Here is an 18838-nt window from a genome sequence, read left to right on the forward strand (position 1 = left end):
TCACAAAGATAGTTTACTAACAGAGATAGCACTCCATTGCATTTAATGAAAATCCATACCTCAAAACATTTAGCTGTGTGAGAGAGAGGTAATCCAATAAGACACATAACACAATTTCTGAATTACAGGAAGGACTGAATCGAACCCGACCTAATGGATTATTATCTAAATACAGTACTTTGTGTCTTTCATTCAGATTGTTTTGCATATTCGAAATATCTGTATTGATTATTAAGACCGAGGCATGTCCCAGCTGGTCTATTTCTTGCCATAAATGAAGTTCAGCTACTTATTTCTTTTTGTGTGACTTTACCATCGCAAATCAATCACACCGCCACAGATGTCTCCACTGAGGTACCATTCCTCCAACTAATGGTCACTCTCGGACTGGAGCGTCGATGGTAAACTAATCTGAAAGCTGCAAGGCACAGGAAACAGATCTCATTAGCACTCATTGAGCTATCTTCCAAGGAAACTTTCATCTCAAACGCTGTTACAATAGGCTTTAGAGCCAGCATGAGGACACTTACCTTATGCATTGAAGGCTACTATCATAGAGAGATGATGCATTGGATGGACCTTTGAACATTATTCAATTCACCCAATCAATATAAGTGGTTTTGTGAAAGGAAATGTAATTTTAAAGAATGTTTAACTGAAGGTTTGGAACCACACTTGTGGTGAGGTAGTCCGGCCTAAAAACGGTGAGCTGAAAATGTCGCCCTTAGACCACAGTGGCATCGCCTTGGTCTTTTGGTCCACATGGGCCCATGTATGAGCAAATATACATATGATCCATTTGGGGTGCCGCAATGCAGAAAAAACTGAAACTGAAATAGACTACCTGTGACCATGGGAGTTACATTTCTCCTCTGGAAATAAGAAAAGTACATACCAACCAAACATTTACATATTTACATAGCCTACTTATTCTCAAATGAATTGGAACTACTGCCACTTAAACACTTGGTGCAACCTCCTAAAATTACAGTTATGCTGTCACACTGTGGTAAAAATGGAGAACTACACACTTGTCTCTGAATCAATTCAACCTGACTCTAGAGGGCGATATCCAGATTTCGTCATGTTTTTAGACCCTTCAATACAACCTACCGTGTGCTTCTTTGTTTGTTTACAGTTTTCGCGGACTTCCTGTTTGAGTTTTGAGCAAGCGGTTGGCTAGCGTATCTCAGAAAAATAACATTGATAGCAAGTTAACGATAGTTGTCAGCATGGGGTGTGATGGAGGTACTATTCCCAAAAGGCACGAACTGGTAAAAGGTCCGAAGAAAGTTGAGAAGGTAAGTTAGCTGGCCATCAAAACGTGTCTGTGTCGTCATCAGTTAGACTACTATCACTAGCCTAGCGGTGTTAGCCTAACAGCATAGACCAAACTCTTGTTATCAACTCTTCTTCGATATAAAATTATAAATTATAAAATGAATGTGTAATTACAGTAGAGGTTAAATATGTATTGGAGTTAGATACACCCTGTCCATGCTAGCTAGCTGTGTTAGTAACTAGCCATAGAGCTTGACTAGCTTTCTAGCTTTGCTCCAACCAGTGGAGCTAGCCTAAACTTAAGTTGGCTGCCTCGACCAAAACGTATGCGAGTAATTCCTTCTGCAATATTGTATTCACTACTACTTCTAGGTTGATAAAAACGCAGAGCTTGCTGCCAAGTGGAAGTACTGTGCCCTAAGCCAGGAAAAATTGCGGCGTCCCATTGTTGCTTGTGATCTCGGAAGGTAAGTTTCTGTTGCATTTGACTAGCCTAGCTACATCATCCCATTACTGGACGCTCCTGATGTGTTTGCCTCCTCACAGCCCTTTTCAATAAAGTGATCCGTTTGAGACTTACTCAAATGGTTTGAGAGTTAATATTTTATTTGCATTAGGATTCTCACATTCTTTGTCCAAGCTAACAAGTTGTATATGTGCTTATAGGCTTTTCAACAAAGATGCAGTGATCGAATATCTTTTAGACAAAACAGCAGAGAGACCCAACACTGAGGTTGCAACACATATCCGTGGTATCAAGGTATGCTCTGTGTGGTATCAAGTATACACTTCTATCCACCTCCCCTTGTTCACCCGGGCAGGGACACACCATCCAATGTCTGCAACCAAGCCATAGTGTTTGTTATGGTTCAGGTTGTGCTCATGAGGTTTGTGTATGTGCTTTTCCCCCCTCTTCCACCAACGTTCTAGGATGTGACAGAGCTGAACCTTACTGATAACCCTTCCTGGGAGGGGGAGGGGAGGAACACCAAGGGAGACCGCTATGAAGACATGCACTGTTCCATGTTCATATGCCCTGTGGTGGGCCTGGAGATGAATGGCAAACACAAGTAAGGCTCCCTTGTTCTGTTCTCCTCCTGGCCTGTATATCAGTGCCGTACCCTGCTCCGATGTTCATCTCAAAGACGAGACATTCAAGTGATCCACAAGCCATTAACTTAAGTGTCTCGAGGCTCTAGACTAGGGGTGGTGGTGGATCTTTGATGTTACTTGGCTATTTTACATTTGAAGGCCCTGGCGACCTTGCAATGATACATGTACTTCATAGAGTTCCAGGATATTCTAGATTATCAATCAATGTAGTATTTGAGCACAGGCATAAAGTCACACATGAAACAAAACCGGAGCATATAGAGCAAAGCATCACATCACACATGGTTGGCCAGATCAAATATAATTTTATTAGCTTTGTTATTTATGTTCAATTTTTTTTAAATGTTTATAAACTACTAAAAGGCTAAAACTGGGACCACAGGAAGATGGTTAATTTACTATAGATATAAGCTTTTACAAAGGCCATCACAGTGAGTCCCCTGTCCTAAATCTTATGGAGAGCTTGTGGGGTGAGCTGAAGAGTTGACAAGCAGGACCAAGGACTCTGGGTAGTATCTGTGTGGAGGAATGGTCTCCCATCCCTTCCTATTTAAGTGAGGACATACAACTGTAAACTGCCTAGATTTCGTTTACATTTTTACAAATTTCCTCAAGAACACAAATGGACATTCTTTCAGGACTCTAATCTCCTTTTAAAGACTGAAACAGACTGTTCCTAGCTGCATACTTTTAATTACTGATTAATAGTATACAAAAAATATGAGGCATATAAGGTATAGTAAGTATGTATAGTAACATTAAATTGGGATAAATATTGATTTTAATGTTGTTCTTCTGTGATGTCCTGTCTCTCAGGTTCTGTTACCTGCAGACCTGTGGCTGTGTGTTCTCTGAACGGGCTCTGAAGGAGGTCAAGACTGAGATCTGCCACAAGGTGAGGACATTCAATGAGACGGTCACAAACCGTATGTCCACCCGCCTCTCACACGGCTGTCATTCATCTGTGGTGCCGCCTGTTACACAGGGAGGTTATGAAGACTCAAGTATTCAGTATTACTGTTGGGTATTAGAAACAGGGAGGAATGTGTTTCATTTTGCGGTCTCCCTTTAATTGCTATCCTGACATACAACAAAGAAACACCCCTTCTTTTCTCCACCTCACAAAAGGAAGGGATGTAGCTCTGTCAGGATTCTCCTGTTCCCTCATCTCTACATGACCTGTGGCCAGTGTACCTCTTAACATAATGGTGGATTACAATCATCCACACACCTCCCCCACCACAAATCTGTGCCTTTCACGTTCTGTATTCTCGTTGTCCACTAGATGGCGGAATATTTTGTGCCAAAAGGACATGAACGCAGATGGAGTCATCACTTAGTCAACACATCTTATGTTCAGTGTGTCCTATTGCATGATACGAATTATAGCAGGTTCCACAACACAGGTCTTTTAACCATATGCTACACTGTGAATTACCTATTCAAAAGAATCTCTGCAGGTGGCGACAAGCAAAGGTCATGCATCAACATGCGGTCGACGTAAACATCCTGCATACGACCTTTAACTGAACAGAAATTGATTTTTTTTTTGACAACGTAGTTAAGGCGTCAGGCGTGTGCTGTTTAGGCGACCGCCTTAACTGAAAAGTGCTGCGGGAAACCCCGAACTGAGAATGAAAGGTTTACCCAATTATGTTTCAGGTTCTAGGGTATCAAGGAGTATCTAGGGTTCAATATACAGTTAGGTCCATAAATATTTGGACATTGACACAATTTTCATCATTTTGGCTCTGTATACCACCACAATGGATTTGAAATGAAACAATCAAGATGTGCTTTAAGTGCAGACTTTCAGCTTTAATTTCAGGGTATTTACATCCAAATCAGTTGAACGGTGTAGGAATTACAATACATTTTATATGTGCCCCCCCCCCTTTTTAAGGGACCAAAAGTAATTGGACAATTGGCTGCTCAGCTGTTCCATGGCCAGGTGTATGTTATTCCCTCATGGGAGTTCGTTATTTCATTGACAAGGAGCAGATAAAAGGTCTAGAGTTCATTTCAAGTATGGTATTTGTGTTTGGAATCTGTTGCTGTCAACTCTCAATATGAAGTCCAAAGAGCTGTCACCATCAGTGAAGCAAGCCATCGTTAGGCTGAAAAATCAAAACAAACCTATCAGAGAGATAGCAAAAACATTAGGTGTGGCCAAATCAACTGTTTGGTACATTCTTAAAAAGAAAGAACGCACTGGTGAGCTCAGCAACACCAAAAGACCCGGAAGACCACGGAAAACAACTGTGGTGGATGACAGAATAATTCTTTCCCTGGTGAAGAAAAACCCCTTCACAACAGTTGGCCAGATCAAGAACACTCTCCAGGAGGTAGGCGTATCTGTGTCAAAGTCAAAAATTAAGAGAAGACTTCACCAGAGTAAATACAGAGGGTTCACCACAAGATGTAAACCATTGGTGAGTCTCAAAAACAGGAAGACCAGATTAGAGTTTGCCAAAAAACATCTAAAAGACCCTGTACAGTTCTGGAACAACATCCTATGGACAGATGAGACCAAGATCAACTTGTACCTGAATGATGGGAAGAGAAGAGTATGGAGAAGGGAAAGAACTGCTCATGATCCAAAGCATGCCACCTCATCAGTGAAGCATGGTGGAGGTAGTGTTATGGCGTGGGCATGTATGGCTGCCAATGGAACTGGTTCCCTTGTATTTATTGATGATGTGACTGCTGACAAAAGCAGTAGGATGAATTCTGAAGTGTTTCAGGCAATATTATCTGCTCAGATTCAGCCAAATGCTTCAGAACTCATAGGACGGCGCTTCACAGTGCAGATGGACAATGACCCGAAGCATACTGCGAAAGCAACCAAAGAGTTTTAAGGCAAAGAAGTGGAATGTTCTGCAATGGCCAAGTCAATCACCTGACCTAAATCCAATTGAGCATGCATTTCACTTGCTAAAGACAAAACTGAAGGGAAAATGCCCCAAGAACAAGCAGGAACTGAAGACAGTTGCAGTAGAGGCCTGGCAGAGCATCACCAGGGACGAAACCCAGCGTCTGGTGATGTCTATGGGTTCCAGACTTCAGGCTGTCATTGACTGCAAAGGATATGCAACCAAGTATTAAAAGTGACAATTAGATTTATGATTGTTAGTTTGTCCAATTATTTTTGGTCCCTTAAAAAGGGGGGGGGCCACATATAAAATGTGTTGTAATTCCTACACCGTTCACCTGATTTGGATGTAAATACCCTGAAATTAAAGCTGAAAGTCTGCACTTAAAGCACATTTTGATTGTTTCATTTCAAATCCATTGTGGTGGTATACAGAGCCAAAATGATGAAAATTGTGTCAATGTCCAAATACTTATGGACCTAACTGTATAATGAAATAATAAAATCCCGGTGTTTGCTTATGAAGGCTTACTGGTCTTGTGCTTGTGACTGTAAGTAGCGAGTGTATCCTTCTCCCTGGTCACGTTCCTGGTCACTCCAGTGGAGAGGAAGCGGGTGGTAGTGAGGCATTTTCAATGCTCTGTTGCACTAACTTCAGGCCTATCTAGACCCCAGTCCATGTTTTTCACAGTAGTGAATGATTAATGCTATGAGGCACGACTGGTATCTGAGTTTCTTGTGTGTTCTCATGTCCCATGTGTCTCTCAGACAAACACAAAACCCTTAAAACCGGGAAATGCTGTTCGTCATGAAGAAATACCTTCAGATGGATAATTTTCTTTAGGATTAGGGTTACATTACGCAGTATACAATGATTTAATGTGAACCGCACAGTCTTTGTGCTTTTACTGGAAATAGAGCAAAAGTAGTATTATTTTTATTTGGACGTTACTGATGAATAAATCTGTAACCAGGACAAGGCTGTTTCCTCCTTTTCCAGCTAGTTTGGTTATTCATAATAATCAGTAACTATGGTGAGAGGTCATTTGGATAAAAGGGTACAGGATATACAAGAAGGTTCGTCTCTGAGCACACTCCGACAATCAATGGGTCTTGGCAACATGGCAGGAAAATCCAGCTCCAGCTGGCCTGCAGTGCTTTGATACAGAATGCCATGGAAACCAGATAGCCACTGAATCTACTATTGCGTCTTCCCAGACCTCCTGTGAGCTGATAGGATACAACGGACTACCTTGTTGCACATGCGTGTCAGAAAGGGGTAACGCACTTTTAAAATGCATTTATTCGACTACCGATGTAACAAACAAAAACAGTACATTTTCTACAAAGACTCACTTTTTTTTATTTAAATAGTATATAGCTTAGGTATTTTACCTCATAACATAGTTTACTTTCAGTGGACTTTTGTTTACGTGATTTACTTTCACAATAAATAAAACAATAAATAAAGACATCTTATTTATGTTCACCTTTGTCACAGCAATCTTCCATTGTTATTAGCAGCAGAAGCTATAAGGCATTGCCTGAGCAATTCGTTTTTACTGCTCATTTAAAAAAAAATGGCTGAATCCTTAAAACAAGGACAAATTCTTATGACAGGAGTTGTAGCCATGGGCCGTTGAAAACGAACACCAGAAAATGTAGCACTGGATTCAACAATACGTAGGTCTCTTTACAGTGGGGATCAAACCTAGCAGCAGAGAGTACATTTATAATATGAAAAAATAAGAAAAAAAAGATGACATGAGCTGGACTTTGCAGACTGAATACCCATGGGTCTGTATTTAGCCTCTGTGAGCGCAGACTACATGGCTCTGTAGTTAGCCTCTGTGAGCGCAGACTACATGCCCCATAGCCCCCTGTGACGTGTGTGAGAACTCTGGAGAATCTCTTATTGCGCCATCCCCTAAGCCACTCTGCCCTTAGTGATACACCAAGCCTATTTTTAGCACAGAGCGTCTCAACCAAACAAGATATGTCGGTGCTCACAGTCTAATCATCTGTGCAAGATTTCAGTATATTGTGAATTTAGGAAAATAGATATATTTTTTTTTTGTGTTGTAATAAGCCTGCTCATGCTAGCATTTGGAGCCTGGGTCCACTTTTAGCTGCCAGTATCCTGATTAGATGGGGTTTCTGTCTCATAAAAGCCCGATTCCCCAAACTGCCTCTATCACCTTCCCAGATTATGGCCATCATCAGGACATTTGAGATTGAAGGACCATCCTACCACACATACAATCAAGTCTAGCCTTTGATAGTAGCTTTCACTAGCGCAGGGTCGATCTTCAAACCTGTGAGAAAACGTAGCTTCAATCTCTGGAGGGCCATGTCTTTAATAGTAGCTCCGCAGTCTTCCAGCCGGATGACCTGCTGCTGTCTCAGAGTCCCGCGGTGGCGTTGGAAGGACTGCTGGTGGAGACAGTGCCGTTGCCCAGTGCGATCAGGAGCCAGGAGGGCTCTATGGGAACAGAGGCTTGCTGCAGGACCTTGTTTCTGTGCCACAGCTCCAGACAGTCCAGGGCCACGGGGAAGTTCCCGCTCTCAAACTTGTTGGCAAACATGCTGTTTTTGTTGATGATCCACTGCAGATCCTCCAGACCGTAGATGCAGATGTCCCTGACGTATCGACCTGCCAATGACACTTTCACTCGTAAACACAAAGAAATACTGAGAGGGGGGGGCATTTCTCATCCAGTTGGACTGGATGAGAAATGCTTGAGGAGCGAGGAACGAGGATCGATAACATCATCACGGAAGGAGGGAAACACTATTAAAACAAAATCGCAATGCTGCAGGCCCATTATCTCTGGTTGCATAAACATTCTAATCTGTAGTCCAATCTAGAGCTTGAGCAGGGAGATTACCCCTTCCCCTTCGTTTACCCCTAGCCCGTGTTCCTCGAAACCGGGTGTAACGGCTATGGGTGAAAACATACCCTATGAAATGAGACACCACTTGGTTACGGTTACGTCATCTACCACGTATCGATGTCTCCAAAGCAAGTAGTGTTAAGCCCTGATTTCAAACTAAATTCGCTGCTAATGGAACTGAATAAAACTGTAGACATGCATGGAGTCCATTCAAAGCTAGTCAGAGAAATGCGGGACTGATGTGCCAATCAGCAATGTAACGTTAGCGTAGCAAACGAGCGATTTTTAAAAAACGTTTCAATTAAGAACATGGTTGCAAATATATATGTACAGTACAAAACAAGACTGTCGTAATTTTGTCATTGTTGCCGGTTGCGCAGTGTATTCTGGGTACCCCTTGGTTTCAAGTAAGCTCCTGAAAATACTTGGTTTTAAGGGGTATCTACCCCTTCCCCTTAGCCCTACCCCTCGATCAAAACGAGGTAAGGGATAGCCCTTACTGTCACGAGAACGCACAAAACTAAGGGGTAGGGGTAAGACGGAGAAATGGGATTCGGCCTTAACCAGGGGCGGAGCTAGACTCTCAGTACAGTGGGGGCGGAGCTTCATCACGGGGCCCTATTTAAAAAAACTGTTAAATATCTGATGAATGCACATGTTATAACGTGTCACTTGTTGAGTCAAGTAAGCCTATATGTCAAATAAAACACAAAGAAAAACCATATTTTTTGACAAATTTGTATTTACGAACACAGAAAACAGTTTGCCAGTCAAGTAAAACATTTTCAACATCACAGACAACGACAGCTGATTGACAGTGATGGTGCTGAACAGGCCAAGTGCGCTCAATCAGATGATAAGAAGTACGATGTGAGAGGAGCACAGGATGCTACCACACTTCTCCTACTATCTCGTTCTTTTCTTTTTAATGCGCCCGATTTACATTTTCTCTCCATTTTCGTAACTATTCTCTTAAGTGCTATATCTATGGCGCTGCCACTGTCTAACTGTACTCCCTGGATAAATATTGTCTAATTTCTGGAAAAAACGAAAAAGCTACTTGAGAAAGAAGCAGACAGAAGGGTTGCATTATGCATTTGAAGGTTAAACTGTCAAACTGTAAGTAAGTGATGCAAGATCAGTGATGTTTAAGGGGCCCCCTTACACTGACACTTGAGATGAACAGCAGTGACAGAGTTTAGATTAGCTAAGAATATGGAGAGTTACATGTATTGAAAAGCTGGTTGAAACAGACGATGATGGGACAGTCAGCAGCCCAGCTAAAATGGAGGCTGCTGTACAAGCATTTTACCTTTGCATCCAAAATGTGCGGTTCCCTCTTGATCTTTCCACTTTATCGCCCGGATCGCTCCATCCCAGCCTCCATCTAAGTCACTTCCTGGTACTCCTTGAAGAACATCATCAATCCCAAACCAGAAATCAATCTCGGGTTACATTAGTCATCGTTAATAATGCTGGAACAGTCATTGACCACTCAACAGATCGAAATAGCCACCAAGTCAATGGTTGACTTGTATTGTGTAAGTCAAGATTTTATCTGGTGCTTTGAAACCTGTTTATGTTCCATTTTGGCTTCCAGGCAAAGGTTAGCGTCTCTAAGGTTAGTGTCTATGATAAAAGAGACTATGTTGACTTAATCTTAATTCCCCCTCCACCGAGCCAAAATGTACTAATCTACTTTCCTTTCACAATCTTACCTTTGATGTGGTTCAGTGTGACCCAGTAGTGTTCATCGGGGCTGAAAGTGTCTCTGGACCACTCTAGTAGGTCGCGGGCCACCTGGTTCTCCAGAACATAGTCCACAAAGGGCCTGGTTAGGGCGTAGTAAGCTGTACCAAAGTAAACCTCCAGGCCATGGGGTGGGGGCTTCTTCTGGTCTTTCCCCCATTGGACAACGTGAGAGCCCATGACCTCCCGGTGATGGAACTCGGTCCTGTGCTTCATGACTGGGGGTTGCTTGACCCCAGGGGTCATGTTTCGGTCCCTCCACTCCTTGCTCTGCATGTAGCGTACTAGCTCCAGGTTGCTCTTGACGGGGAAGTCCTGGCCACAGAGGTTGATGACCTTCCTCCAGGCCACCGGCGACTTCACCAGGTCCCTCATGCAGTTGATGTCGGCCTGGAGACGCGAAAAGCCTGCGTAAGTCACCGTCTCGCTGCGGCTGGACAGGAAAGCATTTGGAAGGCAGCCCACCACATGCTCGACGGCGGCCCGGTACTCCGGCAAGGCTTTGACATCCACATGGATGCAGTAGACGTTATGGGGTGCGTAGATGGCCCGTAAGAGGCGGATGAACAGCGCCAGCTCCTTGTGGACGGTGAGGATGAAGGCTAAGGGATAGTCTTCCTCCTCGCGGCTCAAAGAGCTGGTGATGAAGTGGAGGTCTCTGAGCAGCTGTGGGCAGTCTAGAACCTGGCCGCTGACATGTTCCAGAAGACCCACCTCACTCTCCACCTGGGGGGGGGGGGGGGGGAACAGCTCTCGGTTCAGCTAGTGAACCAAAATGGCACACCATGCAAATCTCTTTTAGAATAGATATTCACTGTACTATCACACACAGGCATTCCTCAGGCGAATGAAATGAAAACAGGCAGACGATACAAATGGAGGCATACAGACATACAACCTTGCAGTCGCGGTGTTGCCATTGTGTTTCGTCGGTGGTGCTGGGGAGGAAGGTTTGGCAGTAGGGGGAGAAGGCCCTGCAGCTGAGAGGCCCGCTCTGGGCATGGGGGCCTGCGTGAGTCCGGGTCCTCAGGTAGATGACAGAGCAGAGGAGGATGCAGATTCCCAGGCAGAACAAGAAGCTGCACTTGGTGCCCTCAAGCTGGAGCATAGTAGTCCGGCTCGACACCAACTCCTTCTTGCAACCTCCTGTAACCATGACGGCCACAGTTACCGTATCGCAATCAAGACAAGACTCGTGAGTACTCAGGAACAGTATTCCAATCTTGATTCACAGACGGTGCAAGATAAAACCTGCTCATAGCTTTGAAAATGAATCATGGTTGTGGCGGAAGTTGCAGCAACCAGGAAGGAGGTGTTTCTTGGAATTCTTTAAACATTTTTTCCTTTTGTTCACCTCCCCCTGACCAAACACATCCTCATTGGAAATAATAATAATAATAATAATATTTATCTTTGTTGACACAGCTGAAGCTTTGCAAATCAGTGTACCTGCAGTTTAATACTGCTCACAGACAGACTATTCCTTTTCTATAAAAAAAGAGGGTGACTATACCCCCCCCCCCCCCCCCCCCCGTGTTGGGTCTCAACACTACTCAAGGGAGTTGACTAATAGCACCTTGGAGAATTGTATTCACACAAACCCCGTTGCCTAACCCACGGGTGAGATTTGGACACTGTGTCTGCTATAGAAGTGATGAAATGATGTATCTTGGTCTAATGACATGACAAGATGGCACAGACATGATTTCATCTCCACTATCCACATGGTTTTAAAGATAGGGGAAGAATGGAGCATCGGTCATTTATCTGAACGTTGGCTGACTTTGTCACAAGGACAAAGAAGCCTGTTGTTTGCATGATTTCAATCATTGAGCTGCTGTAATAATTATTTATTTGAAGTTGATGTTTGACGTAATCCCAGGATATCAAACTTTTAAACTGACGTTGAGAAATGTTGTTTTGAGAAAGAGGCTATTAAAACTCCCTTCACTGTCATTTAAATAAAGCCAGTGAGCGTCGAAACAAACCCTTTTCTGAAGTGCACCCAAGTATGCACTGCTTCCTAAAATAGCAGAATTAATAATTCCATTTTATCTCACGTGAACGCAAAACACAAAACAGCATGCCTCCTCCATTTTGATTTGGACAAAATGAACAAATAGAAAGCAACTGACCCCACTGTACACACCCAAAGACCCACGGCCACTCACCTCAACGGCAGTTAATCCCTGGCTCCTTCCATGCAAAAAAGGGGGTTTAAACATGAGCTGTAGCCACGGCCTCGACCATGGTGCGCGGTGTCCGAGTCAGAGGGTTCCGTCCAGACGCACACTCAGGAGGACAGGAGCCATGGTCGTCAGTGGCAGCAGCAGCAGCAGCGGGGACGGGCTGGAGCTGAAACAGTGGTGTGTGTTGCCAGGCTGGGTTATGTTGTTGTTGTCTTAGGCGGGGGCCGGCCCGGGAGACTGCCCGTGCTCTGTGGGGGCGTGTGCGGACGTGCGTGCGGTCGTGCGTGCGGTCGTGCGTGCGTGTGGTCGTGCTCTTCTCTGGAACCGTTGGTGCTCGCTGTGCATCTCTCTGGAGGGATTGGCTCTGCCTGGTTGCCTTGCTGACACATTCACACTTTTTACAGACAAGTCTCCACCCACCACCCGCTTCCTCTTACTGTCTCTCCCTTCCTCTTACTTTCTCTCGCTTTTTTCCCCCCTCCCACTTTTCATCCGGTGTAATGTCTGTCTATCTCCCTCTATAAACTGCGGTGTAACTATGTCGACTGACCCAGTGTATTTCCTTTGCCGTAATGCTGCAGGGGTTGTAGGAAATGGACGTATTCTCTTCGGTAGCAGCAGGTCTCTGTGTCTTGGTTTGTTTGATGAAATCTGTCTGGTCGTGTGGCTTGCGGGCTGGCCGTATGGCTGGCTGGGTGGCTGTTTGGCTTGCAGTAGTAATGGCGACAGCCGTGTTTGTTGGCTGCCTGGTCAGCGATTGAGATTAGCGCTCTTGTGTTAACATACCACATGGCTAGAGGTCACAGTGACCCACTACTGGGACACAATAGATGTGTGTGTGTAACTGGTATCTCTGCTTTTGAAAATGAGACCTCAGAAGAAATTTGCATTTTTTCCACGTTTCTAAATAAATTAAAGTATTTTCCTGTCTTCAACCTAAATCTCCACAGTTTGAATCCAGTGGTGCAGGGATTTGTGTCATTGTTCAAAGTCCACTCCAAAAAAATACTTTTACACCAAGATGTAATAATTAACTCTCACATTTGGTTATTTGAGACTTATTTAGCATAGAACCCAAAATATATCTTGTTCTAAAGGAATTAGGAGTAGGCTATTATTAGCATTTAAATGCCTCAGAGTAGAATTCTTAACATACTATGTTAAGTTCTACACCCATAGAACTTCAAGCTCTACCTGGGACCATAGGAAACTGTCAGCTGAAACCTAAAGGCTAGACCTTGATGGTAGTGTGAGTCACAATTGGGTTAACACCGTGCTTTAGTGTACCCACAACCTGATGATGCAGTTGCAAAATATACCATTTGTGGGTTTCTTTGCTGTGACTTTACTTTCTGTGAATAATGAGTTAATCTGGTTGTGACTTCCTTTCGGGGAGAAATATCTTGATATTCATTCAGTCCTTTTCTGCTCTAGTGTGGAGACCCGTTCCAAGATGGAGATATGGTGGTGCTCAATGGCCCCAAAGATGAAGTGGACAAACTGATGAAGAGGATGGTGGAAAAGAGGGCCAAGGCCAAAACCAAGGTACACCACTGACTAAATAAAGTGGAGTTCCAACCAGCCGTCCAGCTAGTGGACATAGGGCCGCTCCTCTTCAAGCACCCTGTAAACGTATAAACTGGTTTTCTTCTTGTTCAGAAATCAAAGAAGAGCAAGGGGTCTGAGAGTGTCTCTAAAACGTCGGATTCGAAAGGTAGGCCTTCTGGAGACTTTGCACCCACTTCGGACACCAACTTCAGGATAAAGGATTGCTCACATCCTTTTCACTGTTCCGAGTATGAGTGGTAGCCTACTTCTAGAACATTCACTTTTTCCACCTCCCTCTTTCTCTCAGAATTTACTCATACTCAGTCCTACTTCTCTCTGCTGACAGTTTTCACCTCGAAAGCCACCTCGCTGGGGGTTTCCTGTTTCAAACTCTTTTCAACACAATGCTTGTGAACCTAACCGGAAAAAGGCGTTGGTTGTACGGAGTATTCATTTGTAAGCAAAATAATCATGAAAAAAATGAAGCCGGTTAAATTTACAGCAATATACTGATACAGTGACGCCAGTCATTCAAATTCTACAGTACAGAACTTAGCAGCAGGGTTGCTTGAATAATGTACAGTATTTCATTTTTCATTGAGTTTATAGAGCAAATGGGACTGGCTGACATCATATTTCTTTTTGATGCAATTATCTTCAATCAATCAATCAACTTTATTTATATAGCACATTTAAAAAACCACAGGGGAAGCCAAAGTGCTTTACATTGAGACATAAAAATACATAAAATAAATAGATATTGAAAACACAAACAAACAAGCTCACTGCAAGTGATTTCTAGGGAATGACGTAACATTTAAGGTAAGTTAAAAGCAAGGGAGTAAAAGTGCGTTTTTAAAAGAGATTTAAAAACAGGGAGCGAGGAGGCCTGTCTGATATTAAACGGCAGTTTGTTCAAAAGCTTGGGTGCAGCAGCGGCAAATGCTCTGTCACCTCCGAGTTTCAGCCTTATTTAAGGAACTGTCAGCAACAGCTGGTCGGCTGATCTTAGGGATTGAGATGGGCAGTAGGGCAGAAGCAGATCAGTTAAATATGGTGGAGCAAGGTTGTTCAGGCATTTAAAAACAAATAACAAAAGTTTAAAATGTATTCTATAGTACACAGGGAGCCAGTGTAGGGACGCCAGGATTGGAGTGATGTGCTCACGCCTGCGGGTCTGGGTTAGCAGGCGTGCAGCAGAGTTCTGCACAAGCTGCAGACGGGCAAGGGAAGTCTGACTGATCCCTATGTACAAGGAATTGCAATAATCAAGACGAGTCGTAATAAAAGCATGGATTAATTTCTCCAAGTCAGGTCTTGATAAAATAGGTTTTACTTTGGCTATTTGACGTAGTTGATAAAAGCTTTTTTGTACTACACCACTGATCTGTTTCTCAAATTTAAAATCAGTATCAAACTTGACCCCCAGATTAGTGACACAGTCCTTAAGATACTGTGACAGAGAGCCAAGGTCAACGTTGGGGGAAGAATTACAACTTGGTCCAAACATCATTACTTCAGTTTTGTTCTCATTAAGACTAAGACAATTAAAAGAGAGCCAAGCTTTAATGTTGTTAAGACAGTCTATGAGTGGATGGACTAAGTGGGCATTATTTTGTGCCAATGGAAGATAGATCTGGCAATCATCGGCATAAAAATTAAGAGATGCTGTGTTTCCTAAAAAAAGAACCAAGGGGGAGTAAGTAAAGAGCAAATAAAAGAGGGCCGAGGATTGAGCCCTGGGGGACCCCATGTGGAAGAGGAGTTGTTGAAGACACAAAATTGTCAAGTTTTACACAGAAGCTTCTGTCGGTTAAGTATGACCGGAACCAGTCAAGGGCTACACCCTTGATGCCCACACAGTGCTCGAGACGAGAGATTAAAATGCTGTGGTCAACAGTGTCAAATGCAGCAGACAAATCTAAAAGCACAAGGACAACAAACTTTCCAGAGTCTGTTGACAGAAGTAAATAATTTGAAACTTTCAAAAGTGCTGACTCGGTGCTATGGAGGGCTTTGAACCCTGACTGGAACAGCTCAGTGATGTAATTACCTTCTAAGAATGGTAACAACTGATTGTAGACAACCTTCTCTAAAATTTTGGAAATGTATAAAAGATTAGAGATGGGCCTGAAGTTAGAACAGAGGGAGGGTTTTTTTTAAAGTAGGGGTCGTACTGTTGCATGTTTAAAATCCCCAGGTACTGTACCAGAGGAGAGGCTACTATTGACAATCTCAAGGACACTTGGACCAATTGTCGCAAATACCTCTTTAAACAGACGAGGGGGGATGGCATCTGCAGGGGAACCAGAGGGCTTCATATGACTAACTGTGTCCTTTAAGATGGAGAAGGACACCGGATCAAACTGAGCAAATACAGATGTGCAAGGCAAAGGAATCGAAGGGTCATAGGAGGGCTGAGAGATGCAGGCTCTTGTAGACACAATTTTATCAGAGAAGGAGTGAAGGAATCTTTCACAGATTTCAGTGAAGGCACCAAACCAGTAAACTTGGGAGCATCGAGGACAGTATTTATGGTTTTGAACAAAGCACTAGGGTTGTTACAGTTAGAAGCAATTATCTCAGAGAGATATTTATTTTTCTCAGCTTTTACTATCCTCTAGTAGCTAAACAGGCTCTCTTTAAAAATACCATAAAAAAAACATGCAGCTTGTTCTTTTTCCACCTGCGCTCTGCCCTCCTGCACTCTTGTCTGGCAGCACGAGTGACGTCATTCAGCCAGGGCTCGGGCGTAGAATTGGAGCGTCGGGTCTTCAAGGGAGCGATCATGTCCAGTGTTTGTAAACAAATAGAATGAAAACTCAATGCCAGCTCCTCAGTATTCAAAAACATAGAGGCTTTAGAGTTATCGTCTAGCTCACGGAGACCAATAAAAGCTGAAGAGAACAGAGCTGGAGTGGAGGAATTAAACATACGACAGCGTTGGGGAGGAGCGCACGTTTTAACCGTTTTAATCTTGGCTCAGCATAAGATTAGTTTATATTACAAAATACGGCCAGAGGGAAGCTCTGGACAGGTCGCTGTCAGGAGACGAATCCAATAAAGACCTGACTTACCACACCATACTGTACATACTCTGCCTCTGAGACAAGACACATTCAATCAATGCTTATAATGCCTGAGTTTTTCTAAAATATTTGGGTGCATGAAAACGCCTTTGATCGGTAAACACTACAATACAGTCATCAAATATCCGGTGCGCGATGTGTTCTGCATGCACAATATTACCATGCGTAATGAATGCCGCTTGGATTTTACAAGGGAGACATTGCGGGCTTGTATGCATTGTGAGAGTGAAATTTGTAAATATGGGATTTGCACCCACTGCACGAGTAGACATGGACCATTTCTGGAACATTCTGTATTAGGGATTGATAAGTGGATGTCCAGAGAAGCGATTGTCAGAAAAGCATGTAGGCAAGTTATGTAAAAAAATGCCTTTTATTTATGATGCCCTTCCCAAACTAGTTTTTTTTCCATAAAATGTTTTATTTACTTACTCTAATATTGTTAACACCTCAGCACCACTTAACTCTTACAATGCACAGCAATCATCAACAAACAACTGTATCAAGGATAAAAAGTGTAACAAATATGTGACATGGGATCGAGTGAAAACCTGCCCATTCATTTCTTGATTTATCTGGTCTCACGGTTGTTGTTGTTGTGTTTATATGTATTTAGAGAATCCAGATTCCTCTCAAGTTGATTCTGTGGAAGGAAAGACTTCAACCCAGACTGACGGGGAAAGCAGTCAGTCAGGTATTGTATTCACATCCAGCAACAGCTACATGACTAGTCCCCCGATCAGGACAGACGTTCACATCCAGCAACAGCTACATGACTAGTCACCCGATCAGGACGGACGTTCACATCCAGCAACAGCTACATGACTAGTCCCCCGATCAGGACGGACTTGTATGACTCTCCTGACCTTAGGCGTTAACCTCTCTGCTCCTTCTGTTCTCCTGCAGAAGCAGGACCCTCTGGATCAGCCAGTTCTTCCAACGGAGTGAAGTCCCCAGTGGGTCCTGGGAGCAAGAGGTCTATCCAGGCAATGGAGGAGAAGTCCGAGGTCTACAAGTCCCTCTTCACCTCTCACAGCTCTGCCAAACGCACCAAAGCCCAGACCTCCAACTGGGTCACTCACACCCCGTATCATTTCTAAATAGACCCAGTTGCCCTGTCAAACCCAAGACCAATTGGGGCTGGATATAGACCCGCTAATGCCTGTACCTGCTCTCCCTGTAGCTCTGTATGCGCTTGCGAAGATATGTTTATTTAGGTCATAAGATGCAGGGCCGTTTGAACAATCACATTTTTCTCTTCAATTTTCATTGTTTCAAATTCAACATCTTTCAGATGACCAGTGCTCAGGGGAATGTTTTCTCTATTGTGGGGAAGGAGGGGGGGGGGTGAATCTTGTCAGTGAAAGTTTTATTTTCATTTATATAAATGTGGATGCCACTAGAATGTTGACAGCATTTATTTACACACTTCTCATTTTGGAGACACCTTAGGCTATTCTTCAAAATAAAGGTAAATATTTGTGGATCGTTGGATGCGGGGTCAGCTGTTTTCCTTTTAAAATAACTTTTGTTGATCTTTCAAAGGTATACCACCATTTATGATGCAACACAATGCTTGTGGCCTTAACCGGAAAAAGGCGTTGGCTGTACTGCAATATACTTTTAAAATAACTTTTGTTGATCTTTCAAAAGTAACCACCATTTATGATGTATAAGTTTGCTTATCGAGTATGGTCCATTGATATCAACAACAGGATTTTTTTTTTAATAGAACTAGTATTGGTCTTTTTCTCCTTAAACAGCACTCTTAATGAAACTCACATACTTGTTATGCTATTAATGTCACCTCTGGAAGTAGAATTGTAAGTATGTTTTGAACATGTATTTACAAATATATAGAAAAATAAATGATTGGTCTACTATTGCACAATGCGTTCAGGTCTGAGGCATATTTTTATTGTTGAAGGCATTCAATTCCCCTGCAGTGCTTGAGTTCGGTCACAAGATGGAAGCAGAGGTTAAGACGTTACTGCTCACCAGACTTTGTGCTATTTTGCAGGCTTGGCATGGTAACCAGTCTAAAATAAAGCGTCATAAACTATGTATGTTAATTAAATTAATCATTTAATTGCTTTGTAGGTG

The 18838-nt window shown here is 43.2% G+C and overlaps 2 protein-coding genes across 4 annotated transcripts; one reads left to right on the plus strand and one right to left on the minus strand.

Moving 5' to 3' along the window:
• Positions 1 to 1137: 1137 nt before the first annotated feature.
• rtf2 (replication termination factor 2) lies at positions 1138 to 18628 on the plus strand. The gene is made up of 9 exons (XM_062460095.1): positions 1138 to 1301; positions 1654 to 1748; positions 1948 to 2041; positions 2212 to 2351; positions 3211 to 3289; positions 13533 to 13643; positions 13758 to 13812; positions 17352 to 17429; positions 17642 to 18628. Exons 1-9 carry the CDS (start codon positions 1233 to 1235, stop codon positions 17833 to 17835), a joined length of 915 nt encoding a protein of 304 aa, XP_062316079.1. The 5' UTR covers positions 1138 to 1232; the 3' UTR covers positions 17836 to 18628.
• Positions 6845 to 12349, minus strand: gcnt7 (glucosaminyl (N-acetyl) transferase family member 7). Of its 3 annotated transcripts, XR_009929988.1 has the most exons (6): positions 12081 to 12349; positions 10808 to 11055; positions 9879 to 10635; positions 9473 to 9568; positions 7603 to 7919; positions 6845 to 7571 (listed from the first exon to the last, which is right to left on the minus strand). XR_009929988.1 is itself a non-coding variant. In XM_062460010.1 (5 exons), exons 2-5 carry the CDS (start codon positions 11015 to 11017, stop codon positions 7669 to 7671), a joined length of 1314 nt encoding a protein of 437 aa, XP_062315994.1. In that variant the 5' UTR covers positions 11018 to 11055; positions 12081 to 12349; the 3' UTR covers positions 6845 to 7668. The 3 variants fall into 3 exon arrangements, 2 of the variants coding, with proteins under 2 accessions (XP_062315994.1, XP_062316007.1); XM_062460010.1 differs by having other exon boundaries at positions 6845 to 7919; XM_062460023.1 differs by lacking the exon at positions 12081 to 12349 and having other exon boundaries at positions 6845 to 7919; positions 10797 to 10977.
• Positions 18629 to 18838: the final 210 nt, after the last annotated feature.

This window comes from Osmerus eperlanus, chromosome 1 (genome assembly GCF_963692335.1).
Source record: "Osmerus eperlanus chromosome 1, fOsmEpe2.1, whole genome shotgun sequence".
Lineage (NCBI taxonomy): Eukaryota > Metazoa > Chordata > Actinopteri > Osmeriformes > Osmeridae > Osmerus > Osmerus eperlanus.